At 34.9% G+C, this 17272-nt stretch overlaps 1 protein-coding gene and 1 long non-coding RNA gene across 2 annotated transcripts in view; both read right to left on the bottom strand.

The window, feature by feature from the left end:
* LOC110269262 (B3 domain-containing protein At1g05920-like) lies at positions 7897-8928 on the bottom strand. Its single transcript, XM_021116967.1, has one exon. It carries the CDS (start codon positions 8926-8928, stop codon positions 7897-7899), a length of 1032 nt encoding a protein of 343 aa, XP_020972626.1.
* LOC110267877 overlaps positions 9935-17272 on the bottom strand; it is a 13017-nt gene continuing 5679 nt past the window's right edge. Inside the window, exons 2-3 of the long non-coding RNA XR_002355832.1 lie at positions 16512-16518; positions 9935-9945 (exon numbers count right to left, since the gene is read on the bottom strand). This is a non-coding gene — a long non-coding RNA (uncharacterized LOC110267877). The remainder of the gene's footprint in view (positions 9946-16511; positions 16519-17272) is intronic.

Below are 17272 nucleotides of genomic sequence, written 5' to 3' on the forward strand. Positions count from 1 at the left end.
AACCAACCCAGGTCTCCATTTCCCCCTCCCCCGTTTCCTTTTACGCTTTCGCTTTACTTATTTGCAAAATTACATTTACATTTCAAAAACTACGCCTATGTATCAAACTCGGGTACTCTTTTCCGCCAACAACGGAGGGTTTTAACGAGGCCCGCCCATCAATAAAATCACATTACAAAGCCATCCCTAAATTCTTTATTTTTTCACACAATGTCCCAAATACGGAACAAAAACACGGCCACAACTGGAGGACCGATCACCCCCCAGGCCCAATCCACGGATATCCATATAAATCCGACCACACGACGGTCCACTCATCCCAAATACGGGAAGAAGATTAATTAAACGGAATAGCTCTTAAACGGAACATACGAAAAGAGCCCGAACGGCTCGAAAAGTTGTTAAAACGAAAAAACCAAAAGTTACGGAGTCACGGTTACACGGCCCACGGCCAAACCAAAAGTATCCAAAAACAAAGTAAGTCTAAAAAGCGGAAGAACAAAAGATTACAAAGATAAAGCTACTCGAGGTCGACTATCCGGCCATCACGAACGGTCTTGAATGCTCCCATCACGGACACATCCACTCCCGGAGCAGCACCAGGGCATCGTCTCCTCAGTAGCAGCAATGGCATCCTTAGCATCGGCCAACAGATCAGTTTTCTCCCTCTTCAAAGTAGCAACCTCGGCAGTCAGAGCCTCCGTCTCACCAAGAAGTACGGCAGCCCGGGAACCCGCATCGGAAGCCTTGCGCCGCTCCTCGCCCAGCTGAGAAAGGAGTGAAGTCGCAACCTCGGAAAGCCGGAGAATCTCCGCCCCAGCTTCCTCCGAAGACTTCACCGCCTTCCCCCTCGCAATCTCGGCAGCATCGAGCTCCTCCTTCAACTTAGCCACCTCAGCCTGAGATTGGCGAAGCTTCTTATCCAATAAACCAACCTGAGCCATCACAGGCTCAGCCTTCCGAACAACAACAGCAGAGCAAAGGAGAGCACGATACACCGACTTGGCCTGGAACGAGACGTCACAGCCATCAAAATAAGGCTCCGTACCAGGCATCAAATGCTGATCAATAAAACCAGGAGCATCAAAACGACGATCCATCACACTTGGCACCAAACCCTCCTCAAAAGTCTCGCTGCTCGGGTCCTCGGGCCTCTTTCTCTTCCGAGAAGCCTCAGCAGCCGACACTACCACAACCTCAGGAGAGTTCACATGGCCAGGGGAAACTTGAACCTCTGCCCGAGCAGCCGAGGAAATCACCTCCTAGGAAACCGGCTGAGATTCCACGGCAGGATTGGAGACAGGGGTAGAAGGAGACGAGGATCCCTCCTCCCGACCCATCGCCGCCTTCAAACCTAGCCAGAGAAGTCAGCCCACCAGCCATCTCAACTGAAAGAAATAAAAAATAACAGGATTACAAAAAGGCAAGAATAGAACATACGAAATCGGGAAAAGAAGACAAAGCACACACCGATATACGCCCGACAAGCTTCGGGATCCCCCATAACGTCCAGAGGATTCAACGGACGCTCACCAAATAAATGCCACAAAACATTGGCAACGTCCTTATCCTCCGGGGACAAGCCATCGTAGGTGAATTTAGTTAGAACCGACGGGCCAGCCTGGAAATTCCAATACGTCGGAAACCGACGAACGCCCTCCGGTGACAACCAGAATGGATGGTGCCCCTGGACAGGACGCACCTTAAAATACTCCCATTTAAAACCATGAAAAGAATCCTCAAATAAACCAAAAATACGTCGATGAGGCTGAGCCCGGAAGGACATGTACCCCTTCTTATGCTTCCCCTCCTTAGTCGGAAGAGTGCATAAGAAAAGAAAAAGAAAAACAGGAACGGAAGCCGGAAGGTCGAGATACCGGCACACCAACTCAAATGACCGCACAGCAGCCCAGCTGTTCGGGTGAAGTTGAGACGGCGCCACGGAACACCGGCTCAACAGATCCTGAACAAACGGCGAGAAGGGAAGTCGCACGCCAAGCCGAGTGAACATCGACTCGTAAACCCACATCCAATCCGGAACGGTGGGAGAATGCAGATTCAAGTAACAAACGCGCTCGTCAGCATCCGGGAGGACGAGCTCATACCGCCCCTCCTCATCACCACCGCCACAGATGGCCCCATGATCTCGGAGCCGTTGAAGGTCACCCTCCGTCATCCGCGACGGAACGCCCCATACATCACTAGTCACCCAACCATAACGATTGGGAACGCCCCTAGAAGGGGCTACTGGAGCCCTCACACCCTCATTTCTCCGCCGTTGCATACCTAAAACAGGGAGGAGCACCACCATCAGCCTGCTAACCCTAGACAGAAGCAAGACAGAAACCTACACACCACTACCAAACCAACGCGGCGGTACACCGCCATCACCGAATGAATACGGCGGCGCTCGACCCCTCCAAAAACTCAAACAACCACCCCCCCAAAAGAGACTAGTTCAACGCAAAACTAAAAACAGGCAGAACAATGCATGGCAAAAAACAGAGCAGCATTCACAAAATAACAGGAAAAGAATAAACGAAACGCGCTAACCTGGAAACGCAGAAAGAACACTTGAGGAAGCTCGAAAAGCAGAAGCGGCAAGCAAAAACCAAAAAACGAAAAATCACAGAAAGAGGAGGGGACTTTCTGTTCAGAGAGAAATTCTTCAGAAGAAAATGGAAAAAGGAAAAAAGAAAGGGAAACGAGCGAGGGAACTGAAATAAAAATCCAAAACGGTTTCAAAGAGAAGGGTGAACTGACACAATTACCCCTAGGCACAGTTAAAGCTAGTAGGGGCAGAAAAGGGAAAACGTCCCTTCACATTTAATGACCCTCCCTCGAAAAAAGAAACTGCTAAAGCATCGAAGAACGCAACAGACACGGCAGAAGCGGAGGAGTCTCGTCAAACCAAAAAACGGTCAGACGAGCCCCCCCGGCGAAACCGGAACCAAGGCACCGACCTCCCTCCAAAAAAACGAACTCCCGAGACGAACCGAAGCCCACGGACGGGCATCGCGCCTTTCAAGCGACGAACCGACCTTGTTCGCTCCCCCGTTGCGGGGGCAACTGTTACGGATCCGGCCCGTCATCCCGGATCCAAGACCGAACCCAACACCAGTTCCCCGGGTCCGACCCGTTCCTCACTTCTAGAAGGCCCGGAAACGGCATTCTCAAACTCCTAACCGACTTTCGAATTCAAACGTCTCCTTTATCTTAGCCAAACAAGATAAGATAAGATATTCTCCATCACCTATAAATAGAGGACTCAGATCCCTCAAGGTATTCATCCATTCCACATACTTTCTACCTCTCAGATCCATTCTGACTTGAGCGTCGGAGTGTCTTTGCAGGTACCACCTCCCATCGCCCCAGTCAAGTGATCCGGCATCCGCCTCGACCCGCAGGTTCCCGATCCATCTCTCAAACCCGTACCAGAGACATCTTGTACATAAAACAAATAAATTTTAGAATAAAAAAATACATAAAAACATGTCATTGAGAAAAAACTAACAAAGTTCATTTGGGATCTATCTGACATAGTTCCTGCAATCAGCAAATTAGGCTAAAAATGATTAAAGAAAACAGAATTAAACAATAAATCAAAGCTTGACAATTGCCATGCATAATTTCTCTTCAACTCGGAATGACCAAACTTGAACAACATCACCCTCTCCTAGATTGTTAGCCTTTGCAACTTTGACCCAATTTGATCTCAAAATGTAGGAAATGCTTACTTTCTCTGACTTTGGTCCCTTGTGCATGAACCACTTAATCAAAGTCAACTCGGTAATTTCCAGCGAGGGTTGGATCAATTTCATTTTTATTCCCTTTTTCTCCTCCAGAATTTCTAGTTCCGTGGGAAGCAAGAAATCTTTGTCCTTGACCTGCTGTGACGGTATTGAAAGCCGGTTTTGTTGCGGATTCAAATCCGAGTTATAGAGAGTTTTTTCGATAAGTAGAGTGATCCTGCTGCCACCCATATCACTGATCAAGTTCTTGAAATTTTGTGGCAATTCAGAGGGTTCTTGGTTTTGGTTGACTGGTTTCTTTGATTCTTTCTTGGACCGAGAATCCACTGAGCTAACGGTCTTCTTGGAATTCTTGTTCGAAACCCGTTCTTGATCGGCACTGGGGCTGTTTCTTTCTTGGTTGACTGGTTTCTTGGAAGACTCCTTTGAAACCTGTTCTTGGTCAGCACTGGGGCTTGAAGTCTCTAAATTAACTCTCTCTAAGAAGTTCCCGGGGAGGTTAAAGAGAATATCAACAACTTCAAGTTCATCATCGTTGAAATCAAACTGTTTATTTTGAATAAAACAGTCTATTTTTGTTTTCTTGATATTCATCATCCTCTTCTCCTCCTCGTTAGCCCCTTCTCTCATGCAGTAACCAAAGGCGTTTGCTGCCTTCCTCTTGCTTGAGAACGGCAACTCAACTGTAGAATCATCAGAATCAACAGTAACCAAAGGCGTTAGATCTTTCAGCTTGTTCTTGGCGCTGCATGAAGAACGTGATCTGCATGGGAACCATTGGCAGCGTAGTTTGACTCTATGCGTTTCCATTCTTTTCTTTAGCAATGAAGATTGAAGAGAATGTGAGTTGCGCACAAGTTTTGGAAAGTGTACGTTAATGTGTATACTTCATTCAATCAAGCACCTCTTCTTATATTATGTTAATTTGTTTGACAAATTAAAATTAAATCTTTCAATCAATCAGTATCTTCTGATTTTAAAAAATGTAAGTTAATTTCAAGATTTGAAAAGATTACAAATAAGATAAATTAAATAAAATATTGAGAAGAAAAAAAAAGATAATCCTCTTGATTACAAATAAGTATCCTCTGATTTTAAAAAAGGTAAGTTAATTATCATTGCTCTTATAGTTTGTTATTATTGCAATTGTGGAAACCTGTTTCGAGCCTTTGTTCCTGTTCCTTTTCTTTTTTTTGAAGAATGGAAAATATTGATTACAATATGCACTACACAAGAACAAAATATGATTTTGGTGATTTCATGAAAGAAAAAAAAAAGTGGCTAATTTTTTCCATCATGTAAATGGTTTGTTTTAAATTAATCCCCTGGAAGATTCGGAATGCAGGAATTGTTCATAAAAACTAACAATGAAAAAGGGCCATTTAACATGCCCCTTCTTTTTTTTCTTTTATATATATATATATGTATTTTAATTGGGCGTTCATGCTGACTCTGATTTTTGCCATCTCATGCATCTTGGTAAACTCTATGAACTTAGGTGAAAAGAAAATGATTAATTCCATAATTCAACGAACAATAGTTAACTGGGGAACAAATTTAAGGGTTGGAATGTAATTTAAACTCAATAAAATCTGATATTAGAGTTTTTTGAACAACAATAGGTGAAGCTAGACAATTGTGTTTGTCAATAGGTGAAAGATTTATACACAAAGGTTCAAAATCATATATACTCCACGATTGATGATAGCAGAGACATCAATTGTCACTGAAATTAGAGTTTTTGAACAACACATGGTCGTTTTGAGTAACTCATATTTTTCCCCTTTCAATTAACCATTGGTTTTAGGAGGAGAATCATGTCTCTTACAAAATTTTCGAGATTTCAATAAAAAAATACAGCACAATAATAATAATAATAATAATAATAATAATAATAATTGAGTATATATGGCTTGCAATGACTGCATTTTGTGGATTATTGAAAAATTGGCGGATATAAAAGTAATTGCGGAAACTTGTTGGAAAAATTGGTTGACATGGCTGCATTGATGCAGTGGCGGTGGTTATGGTAACAACAATTACTATGTTAAAAATATGAAGTGCATATGGCAAATATGGTGGTAGCAGGTACTTTTGCATTTTAGTAATAAGGAATGATTAGGCTGAGTTTGGTAATTGTGTTATGGCCGCTAAAGGTTAGTTGCGTTATAGCGTTTCTATTCAATTTTGTGTTACAGCATAGTACTATATAGAATATACTTATCCTTTGTGTTTGTGAGAAATCTTTTGAGTGCAAGCTGAAACAGAACTTTCTGAATACATAAAGAAAGCTTCATCCTCTTATTTAGTTTTTTCTGTCATAAATACATGAAAATACTTATATTTATGTCCGTTTGTATTTTCATTTTCTTAATTCTTCTTAACAGGGCTGTAATATATGTGCTGCAGGATACCTATGTGAAGATAATTGAGTGAAGATATTCCAAATTGTTTCAGTAACAGCTTTTCGGGTTGCCTTGAGCTTCCAATTCCAAGCTTTTGAGTTTCATTGTTTTTTCACTCTAAAATATCTGTTGAATTTAGAAGTTAATTATCATTGACAAACATTGGAGTGAAGTAAATTATCATTCTGTATTATCTGTGTATTGTGTTTCAGCAAAAAGAAAGTTTTGATGAAAGCAACACTGCGCCAATTAGAATGCAGCAAGGAGTCTCCCAATGACGAGGATTGGATACAGCAAGAATGCAACATTACAGCCTTCTATAAAGAGGCAGAATGATACCAACTCAAGCAATGTTCAAATTCGGAAACTATATAGTTGAAGGTTCAGAAGCAGCATCAAAATTTGAAAGAGAGGGAAGAATACCAACATTGGCCCTTTGGAAAGGGGGGGGGATGTAAAGGATAGATCAATAAATTATGCACAAAAGAAGAAAAATGTGCAGTTACTTGTAATTTAAGCAAGTATATTAATTGATCCAGAGGAAAAAGTGCACAATTTTAATTATGAGATTCTAATTATTTTAGTGTCACTTTACTTGATCCAGAGAAACTATTTTGAAAATGTAACCATATGCAAAAGGCAATTGTTTCTGCACAGACAATAAATTAGCATAAACATTGATAGAGTCACACCACCTATATAAATAAACCACATAATGCTGTTTCATCCAGCAAGTGCTAATCATTATATCCAGATCGAATTATCCATTACGTCTGGCTTTTAATTACAAGCCATGATATGGATTTGGATTGAGGATATTCAAATTTTATTATCAAAACATGTAAAACACAAGAAATATTTGCATACACCTAAAGCATATTTAATCTGTTATGGAAATATTCATAGCCAACTAAGACAATAAACCTGTCATGACAATTGGAAAGTTAAGAAGAAAATAAATCAGTTGAGCAAAGGCAGGGAAACAAATATAGATGGAGATGAGAGGCATGAACTGAAGCAGATAGGTCCTCAGTATAAAATTCAGTGTCTAAAAGGTTTGTTTTCTTCAGATGGTCAGGCAAAATTTGAAGTCTAGCATCATGTGCAACCACGATACAAAGTCTGTCAGCAAAACCATTGTAATTCAAAATCCATAAATTACAATAAATTTTCTGAAAACTTGAAGCTACAGAAGCACAAGGCCAAGTTCTGATGGCTTCAACCCATTCCTTATCCGATAGTTGTAAAGATAATAATGAAGCTTCCCATCACCTGGTCCAAATTTCAGTTCTTTCAAGAAGGATCCATTGAATTCACAGTGTTGACTAGTTACTATAAATTGCATTGTAATTTTTATAGTTAACTAATCATCCTCGAGGCCAATACTCTCTAATTAGTAATTTTTATAGTTTTATAATCAACACCCTTCCACAGTGTTGACTAGTTACTATAAATTGCATTGTAAATAGCGTTGTCGATTACTGATTTTGTGATGCCAATGTAGTTTGAGTGTATATATAACAGTACATTGAAAATGTAAAACAAATAAACTTTTAGAATTAAAAGAAAACATAAAAACATGTAATTGATTCTTCCAACTGTAATTAAGATAATTTTATACAATTCCAGCCAAAAAAAGAAAAAACTAACAAAGTTCATTAGGGATCTGTCTGACATAGTTCCCGGAATTAGCAAATTAGGCTAACAATGATTAAAGAAAAACAAAATTAAGCAATAAATCAAAGCTTGACAATTGCCATGCATAATTTCTCGTCAACTCGGAATGACCAAACTTGAACAACATCATTCTTTTCTAGATTGTTAGCCTTTGCAACTTTGACCCAATTTGATCTCAAAATATAGGAAATGCTTACTTTCTTTGACCCTGGGCCCTTGTGCATGAACCACTTAATCAAAGTCAACTCGGTGATTTCCAGGGAAGGTTGGATCAATTTCACTTTTATTCCGTTTTTCTCCTCCAAACTTTCTAGTTCCGTAGGAAGCAAGAAATCTTTGTCCTTGACCTGCTGTGACGGAATCGAAAGCCGATTTTGTTGCGGATCCAAATCCGATTGATAGAGAGTTTTCTGGATAAGCAGAGTGATCCTGCTGCCACCCATATCACTGATCAGGTTCTTGAAATTTTGTGGCAATTCAGAGGGTTCTTGGTTAATTGGTTTCTTTGATTCTTTCTTGGACCGAGAATCCACTGAGCTAATGACCTTCTTGGAATTCTTGTTTGAAACCCGTTCTTGATAGGCACTGGGACCTGAATTCACGGCACTGGGGCTGTTTCTTTCTGTGTTGACTGGTTTCTTTGTTTCTTTCTTGGAATGAGAATCCATTGAGCTAACGGTCATCTTGGAATCCTCCTTTGAAACCTGTTCTTGGTCAGCACTGGCAGTTGAATTCGCAGCACTGCTTGAAGTCTTTAAATTAACTCTCTCTAAGAAGTTCCCGGGGAGGTTAAAGAGAATATCAACAACTTCAAGTTCATCATCATTGAAATCAAACTGTTTATTTTGAATAAAACAGTCTATTTTTGTTTTCTTGATATTCATCATCCTCTTCTCCTCCTCGTTAGCCCCTTCTCTCATTCCGTGACAGTAACCAAAAGCGGTTGCTGCCTTCCTCTTGCTTGAGAACGGCACCTCATTGGAAGAATCATCAGAATCCACGAGAGGTTCTTTCAGTTTGTTCTTGCCGCTGGATGAAGAACGTGGTCTGCATTGTAACCATTGGCAGCGTAGTTTGGCTTTGTGCGTTTCCATTCTTTTCTTTAGCAATGAAGATTGAAGAGAACGTGAGTTTGGCACAAGTTTGGAAAGTTTACGTTAATGTGTATACTTCATTCAATCAAGCACCTCTTCTTATATTATGTTAATTTGTTTGACAAATTAAAATTAAATCTTTCAATCAATCAATATCTTCTGATTTAAAAAAGGAAAGTTAATTTCAAGATTTGAAAAGATTACAAATAAGATAAATTAAATCGAGAAGATAAAAAAAAAGATAATCAAATATCAGGTTTAAAATTGATTTCATAAAGATAGTGTATCTTTGTAGAACAAAGGAAAAGAAAACAGAATTTGATTCGTATTTTTGACCAATTAAATGAACTGCATCTTCTATTATCATTGCTCTTATAGTTTGTTATTATTGCAATTGTGGAAACCTGTTGTATATAGTCCAGTGAAGCTAAACAATTGTATTTGTCAATAGGTGAAAGATTACACAAAGGTTCAAAATCATATATACTCCACGGTTGATGATAGCAGAGATATCAATTGTCACTGAAATCAGAGTTTTTGAACAACACATGGTCGTTTAGAGTAACTGATATTTTTTCCCTTTTAATTGACCATTGGTTTTAGGAGGAGAATCATGTCTCTTACAAAATTTTCGATATTTCAATAAAACAATACAGCTAAATAATAATAATAATAATAATATTAAAATAATAATAATAATTGAGTATATATGGCTTGTAATGACTGCATTTTGTGGATAACTGAAAAATTGGCGGATATAACTGTAATTGCAGAAACTTGTTGGAAAAATTGGTTGACATGGCTGCAATTGCTGCATTGATGCAGTCGCAGTGGTTATGGTAACAACAATTACTATGTTAAAAATATGAAGTGCATATGGCAAATATTGTGGTAGCAGGTGCTTTTGCATTTTAGTTATAAGGAATGATTAGGCTGAGTTAGGTAATTCTGTTATGGCCGTTATTGGTTATAGAGCGTAGAGCGTTTCCATTCAATTTTGTGTGTTACAGCATAGTACTATATACTTATCCTTTGTGTTTGTGAGAAATCTTTTGAGTGCAAACTGAAACAGAACTTTATGAATACATAAAGAAAGCTTCATCCTCTTATTTTGTTTTTTCTGTCATAAATACTTGAAAATACTTATATTTATGTCATTTTATATTTTCCTTTTCTTAATTCTTCTTAACAGGGCTGTAATATATGTGCTGCAGGATACTTATGTGAAGATAATTGAGTGAAGATATTCCAATTCTGTCATTTTTGTTTATTCAAATTTGGTCAAATTTCATGCTGTAGGCAATATGTTAAATTGTTTGGTTAACCACATTGATCTGCTGTTTGATTCCTGTGGTGTTTTGATCACACTCAGAATGTTATGGATACAACCACTTTCTATATAAAATAGAGGGAGATTCAGAGAAGCATAAATTATTGGAAAGAGGAAGGACAAGCAAATGATGGTGAATAATTCATAGTGAAAAAGTAAAATAAAAACCTGAACCAAAATATGTTATACATGCATTAAATAAAACAAAACCAGAAGTTTCTTAAGAGTTTTTTGTGCAGTGATACACAAAGAATTCAATTTTAATGCAATGTGACCTGCGAGTATAATTATAGTTCATTGACCTTTATGTGGTCCAGGTTTTATTTGGCGAGGATTAACACAAGCCAGGACAAGGTCAAAGTTTATTTGGAAAAGCAGCAAGCACCTTTTCTTCAAATTACAGGTTCATGAAGGCGATATGATGATCTTTTAATACATTTTCTCATCATTGTTGCATCCCAAATAAGTTTCAAGCAACTGTATCTACCAGAAAAGATTATAATGACCCTTTAGTCGTGAATGTCAAAGGTATATGAAATTTTAATTTTTTTTACGTGATTTTTTGAGTTCTAATATTTAATTTATTTATTTTATTCAATTTTGTATTCGATTGTAGACACTTCTACGGGAGAAATCACAACTGGCAAAAGGACAACAATTCAAGTTTGGCATTTGAAGAATAAGGACAACAATTCAAGTTTGGCATTTGAAGAATGATGAAAAAGACATTATGGAACTTGATGGGCATGGACAAAGTCGAGATAACGACGCAAATTTATTGGTAGGTTTCTGGGTGTAATGGCCCAGTGGAGCAATGTTATAAATTGGAAAAAAAGTCTTTGGTGCTGAAAATGTAGACGTGTGATAAATTTAGAGAAGCTGGTTGAAACTTCAGAGAAAAAGCTATGGATATGAAGAAACCAATGCAAGATTCAGTTGGCAGCTCTATATAAATTTTTGTTATCAAAATACAGTGATAAAGTATCTAGTTTATCCAGTGATATGCCAGACATTTAATTTATGTATTTAATAAGTAATAGTTGAAATTTTAAATATATTTATTTTAGAAGGGATTAGAATTTATTTTATTTATGTTAAAATTTTTCTTATTTCTTATTATATATAAGTTTAGACTTGTATTATTATATGAAAAAATGTTAGATATTATATATTTAAAAAGTTTGATTTTTGTTATTAATGTTATATATATAAATATAATTTTAATTTAATAAAATTGTTTAATTAGAGCAAATTAGCACAAATTAGCCACTGATTGTATGTGAAAAACAGAGTGAGTTAGCCACGAAAATAGTGTGATTAAATAATCCAATGTTAGCCACAAAAAAATTGTGGCTGAAAAACCCGGCCTGCACAAATTATTTAGCCACGGTATTATACGTGGACAATGATATATAAATTGTGGCTCTTTGAAGGTCTCCACGGTGTTTAAAACTGTGGCTAATAACGTTAAAATCGTGGCAAATTGAAAATGCAACCCCCCGATTAGCCACAAATATTCTTTCGTGGCCAATGTATGGTTGCTACGCTTATCTTAGAGTTTAGCTACGATTTTTTTCGTGGCTAAACCCCTTATTTCTTGTAGTGAGTGCTACATAATGCAAGTGTATAAATGATATGGCATTAAAGGGGGGAAATAAGTACATAAATTAATAGTATGATTATATTTCAACCTTGTAATGATATTATGACTATTATCTAAAACAAAAAAAAGGGAAAAGATGAATTTTCAAATGGAGAGAGAGAGAAGAGAGGGGGAGTGTTTAGTTCTGGATTTCAAATGCATTTATTAATGGTAATATATACACAGTTGATCAATTTCAGTGTTTCTCTGCTACATCCTCATAGAGCTTCAAGTACAGTGTGTCCTTGAATGGTTGCCTGTGCAGCACTACTTGATGGTTCTCCCTCACTTCCACTGCAATTACATGGCCTATATAGCAGCAATAATTCATCAATTTCCATTACTCAAGGAATGAAGATTAGCAGCAAGAGAGTACATTACATGGCAACACAACCTTGGTATCGAAGCAACAACCAAAGCTCATAAAGCAAAGAAATGAAAAGAAATTAACCTGCTGAAAACAGTATCAAACATCTCCAAGTAATCTCCAATCTCCAAGTCCCAAAATTCTGCTCCCATCAGTGGAATCTTAAGAAGAAATTTTACATTCAGCACATTAGATGTATAAAAATAGGTTGAAAGCTTTCAATTTATTAATTCCTTATCAAAGTACATTTGTTGGCAAAAATCTTATTTCTTTGTGATTTTTGTGATAATTTGCTAAGATACAACTTCAAGAATGCCATTGACTTACATCTTTTGTGCTTGTGGTGTTAGTGGGTGTTTCATTGACTTGAGATTCAATGTAGAAACAACATTTCTTTTGAAAAACTTATTCGTAGTTTCTTTTGGACTTTATCATGGGGAATTGATTTCAGAGTATCCAATGCACTTTCCCATTCTTTTATTCCCATATTAAACAAATGGGATCCAAGAACTTCCAGAGCCAGTGGCAATCCATTAGAATATTCAACTACATCTGTAGATAGCTTGACAAACTCTTCTTTTGGACATGCTTGTTTGAATGCATGCCAGCTAAAAAGCTCAAGGGATTCAGCCTCATTCATCTCTTCTAGATTGAATGTGAGTTTACACACTCGAAGAAGATCACCATGTCTTGTTGTGATGATTACTACGCTCCCAGGACGACACCATTCACCACTACCACACAAAGCATTGAGTTGGTCCAAATCAGTCACATCGTCAAGCACAATGAGTACCCTCTTAGCACCAAGCCTTTCCTTTAATATTTGCATCCCTGAATCAATGTTACTTATGTGTATCCTTGTTGCAATGAATATATCCTCAAGAAGTTGCTGTTGCAAGAGAACCTTTCCATTACTTAATTATTCCATAAAATTCTCATAAACTGTTTGTATCAAAAAGAAAAAACAAGCATCCGTATTGTTTAAAACTTATTAAAAGTCCATCACGAACTCAGTGATGCGTTATTGCTCATAAAATATTTTAATATGCTGGACAGTTACATTGAAATAATGGAATGACCAAATTATAAATATCAAAGGTTTACAAAGAGAAGAAATTGCGTCCGATCAACGTGATGGTTAAAAACGAATGAAGCTTTGGTTTCTACTATCTCATGTCTCTTACATTTTGTATTCATAGTTATTTTGAATAAGGCAATTGTAGAGGCTCGTGGAATTCATGATATTGATGGAGGTAAAGTCTTAATATGTGTTCTTAATTTTAGATTCATTATTATTCTGAGATAAACATCTCTGATATAAAGATGGAGAGACAATAAATAAAAAAAAAATAGATATTTTCTATAACCACTTTTACAAAATACAGAAAATATTATGGCATATTTAGTTTGGAAAATATTTTCTTTCAACATTCTATATTTTTAAATTTTATGAAAAAAATATTTTCTTTTTTATTTTATTTTTTCATTGTTTCTTTTACAAAATTTAAAAACCAAATCTTAATTTTATATTTTTCTTGTCCCTATTTCCAAAATAAAAAATGAGTTTGTGATTTAATTAGTTTGTTAGCTCTTATTGTTTATCAAATTTTTTATTAAGTCTTTATAATTTAAAAGTTTGTAATTCGATCTTTATATTAAATAAAAATTTATAATTAGAACTTTATTAGTTTTTTATTTTCAAAAAATCAAAATAATTCTAGCTAGAATATAAAAGTATTTTATAGTTAATCTTATATCAAACATAAAAATAAATATTTCAAAAAAATAATTACAATTTTAACCAAAAAATAGTTAGGAATGACATAATTAAAAGATTTAATCTATTATAAAAAATTAATTACAAATTTTTAAATTATAAAGATTTAATTAAAAATTTGATTAAAGTATAAAGACTATTATTTCTATATTTTTGTCTAGTAGATTAGAGAGAATGTCCAAATACACATAAAATATCACTAATATATAGATATAAGGTGAAATTAACTACGTAATTTATGTTACAGTTCATGGTTGTCCATGCTGCGCATTCAATCTTTTTGGCTGTATGAAATATTGCTGCATCAAAAACGATAAGGTGGTTTACACAGTGCCCCCTTAAGTGGCAACTATGCAATTCTCTTCGCCAGAATATATATATATGGTCATAAATATTTACGCTATCCTGCTGGATTTGAATAAGTATCTCACATTTTTTCTTGTAAATAATATTAATAATAATAAAGCTAGGACATAGTTACAATGAATAGCTAGAAAACACAAAAATAGTTACAATAATAAAATACAGCTCAATAATAATAATAATAATAATAATAATAATAATAATAATTAAAGGTATGTTAATGGTTTAGAGAAAATGGGTTGAATTTATAGTCACCTTTTAAAAGTATTTGTTCAATTTGGTTTTAAACTGGTTATTAAAGTTATTTGTTGGTGAGTCTATCAAATTGATATTTTAGGAGACAATTTTAATTTGTCTCTTTATGATTGATCAGGAACAAAGTAAACTTTTTATTTTTGGTTGCTGTGACTTCTGTGATATTAATAAAGCAGAAGATAATTTTATTTTGTCTCATATCGATGGACAACAAAAGAAGAGTAGAGAAAAGAGAATCACATAGCCATGTATTCTGGTTTCAGTTACTATGTGTAATGTGATCTACATCTAATCTCCACCACAACAGTAATAAAATTTTTATTTTTTTTTAAAGATTACAATCATCAATTTTTTTAGGATTTAACCAAATTCTATATGATACAAACATAGTTTTTAGTCAAGCTAGATTTAGCTAGGTTCATTCTCTAGACTTTTAACCACTAAGTGCTCACCAATTTAGCAAGAGAATCTTTTCAGAATTATGTATACAAAACAGAAATACAAACAAAAGAGTTTGACATAATTTTTTGACTTTTTTAGATAACTCTCTTTATCTTTTCTTTCAATGACTTTGACTGATATCTTATTTAATATCTTTTTTTTTAATAGAGAGTCAAAGATACAAAATAACAAACTCCTAACTCAGCCTGCGAAGTCAAGGCTGGCCGGAGAATACTTACACACACACACACACATACATACATATATATATATATATATACTTGTCAAATATATTTGTCATCATTAACCACATTGACATTATCCTACATTTTTTGCTACTTCTCCAACAACAAATAAAACTGACTCGGTTGATGCATTGCAACTACAAAAAAATAGTTTTATTATCATGCTTTTAAAACGTGGTAAAAAGCTGAAAAAAGTGTGGCAATAATTTTTTACTATATTTTTTAAGTTACTGACATATTTTTTAAAAGGTCACATTTACTAGCGTGGCAATTGTTTTATCACCATGCTTTTGGTGACTTATCGCCATGTTTTATTTCTTGCCACACTTTTACAGATTGCCACGCTTGTATGTGAGAGATACAGCTGTGCTTTCAAAATGTGGCGATAGAGAAATACGGCCACATTTTTAAAGCGTGGCGATAGCCTTATCAAATTAAAAAAAAAAATTATTTTTCTGATTTTACCTTTATCACTGCACAATATAAAATTTTAGTCCTTTTTAGTATGCAATTTTTATTACAAGACAAATTAAACATTAATAATAACATAAATATTTTTTCTATAATTATTTTACACATTAATACTCAAATACAAAATAAATCTCGAGTTTAAAATTTTGATTTCTCTACAAGCTTCTCAACCTAAGTATAAAAGCATAGAAATAATCAAATAGCCAATACATCATCTCTATATATTAGTCCCACCCTATGATGCATGGACACTGACACGGACACGGGACACGAAACGACAAGGGACACGTCGACACGTGAATTTTAAAATTTTACATGACATGAGGACACGCATACATATAAAATATAAAGTATCTTTTAGATAAATTGTAATGATATTTTGATATTTTATTGATATTAAACTATAAATTAAATTTTTTAATTATTTTTAATATCTTATTTTAATTATATCAAATATTTAAAATATTTTTTTATTTTAATAAATAATAATATATACTATATCTAAATTTATGTTAAGAATATATATTAAGAATAAGACTGGACACGCTGACACGTGATAGTATTTAGGTGTATTCAGGTGTGTTCGAAGAAGAATTTTTTATTTTTTATTAAGACACGGTTAGACACAGCAGACACGCGTGTCGGACGAGTGTCGGTGAGTGTCGTGTCCAAAATGTATCTGACACGCGGACACAACAACTCAACAAAGTGTCCGTGCTTTATAGGTCCCACTCCCATTCAAAAAGAAAACATTAGGGGCACTCTTTTTAAATGGATAAAAGAACAGAAAAAATTCAAAAGTTTAAAATTGCAAGTCACATTATATATAATATATAATGAATTCTATGTTTGTCATCTACCAACTAACAACAAAAATGAAATTCTTTAAATAGTACAAAATATTATCAAGTGGACAAATTAAAGAGAAGAGTTAATCACTAAAAATGCCTTCGAATTATTCAAACGCTGACAAAAATGTACCCGAATTTTACTATCGACAAAAATGCCTTTAAATAATTTAAAAACAAACAATAATACCCAACAGTAAATATATATTTTCAAAAAATGCCTTAGAGATTGAATTTTGATGTGATTTTTTACAAGAATAATTAAAAAAATGAGATATTATTATTCTTAAAATTTGGTAATTTTTTCTAAGTATATATTTTTTGTGATTTTTTAAAAATATTATTAGTTATTTTCAAAAAAATTACAAAAAAAAAATATACTCAACGAAAAATCACCAAATTTTAAGAATAATAATATCTCATTTTTTTAATCATGCTTGCAATAAATTGTATCAAAATTGAATCTCTAATGTATTTTTTGAGAAATACATATTTAATGTTAAAAACTAACATTAAATATGTATTTCTCAAAAAATACATTAGAAATTAAATTTTGATGCAACTTTTTGCAAGCATGATTAAAAAAATAAAATATTTATTAATCT

Source organism: Arachis ipaensis, chromosome B02, assembly GCF_000816755.2.
Source record: "Arachis ipaensis cultivar K30076 chromosome B02, Araip1.1, whole genome shotgun sequence".
NCBI lineage: Eukaryota > Viridiplantae > Streptophyta > Magnoliopsida > Fabales > Fabaceae > Arachis > Arachis ipaensis.

Coding starts and splice junctions, on each gene's coding strand:
- LOC110269262 (XM_021116967.1), bottom strand. CDS start 8,928: ATGGAAACGCACAAAGCCAAACTACGCTGCCAATGGTTACAATGCAGA.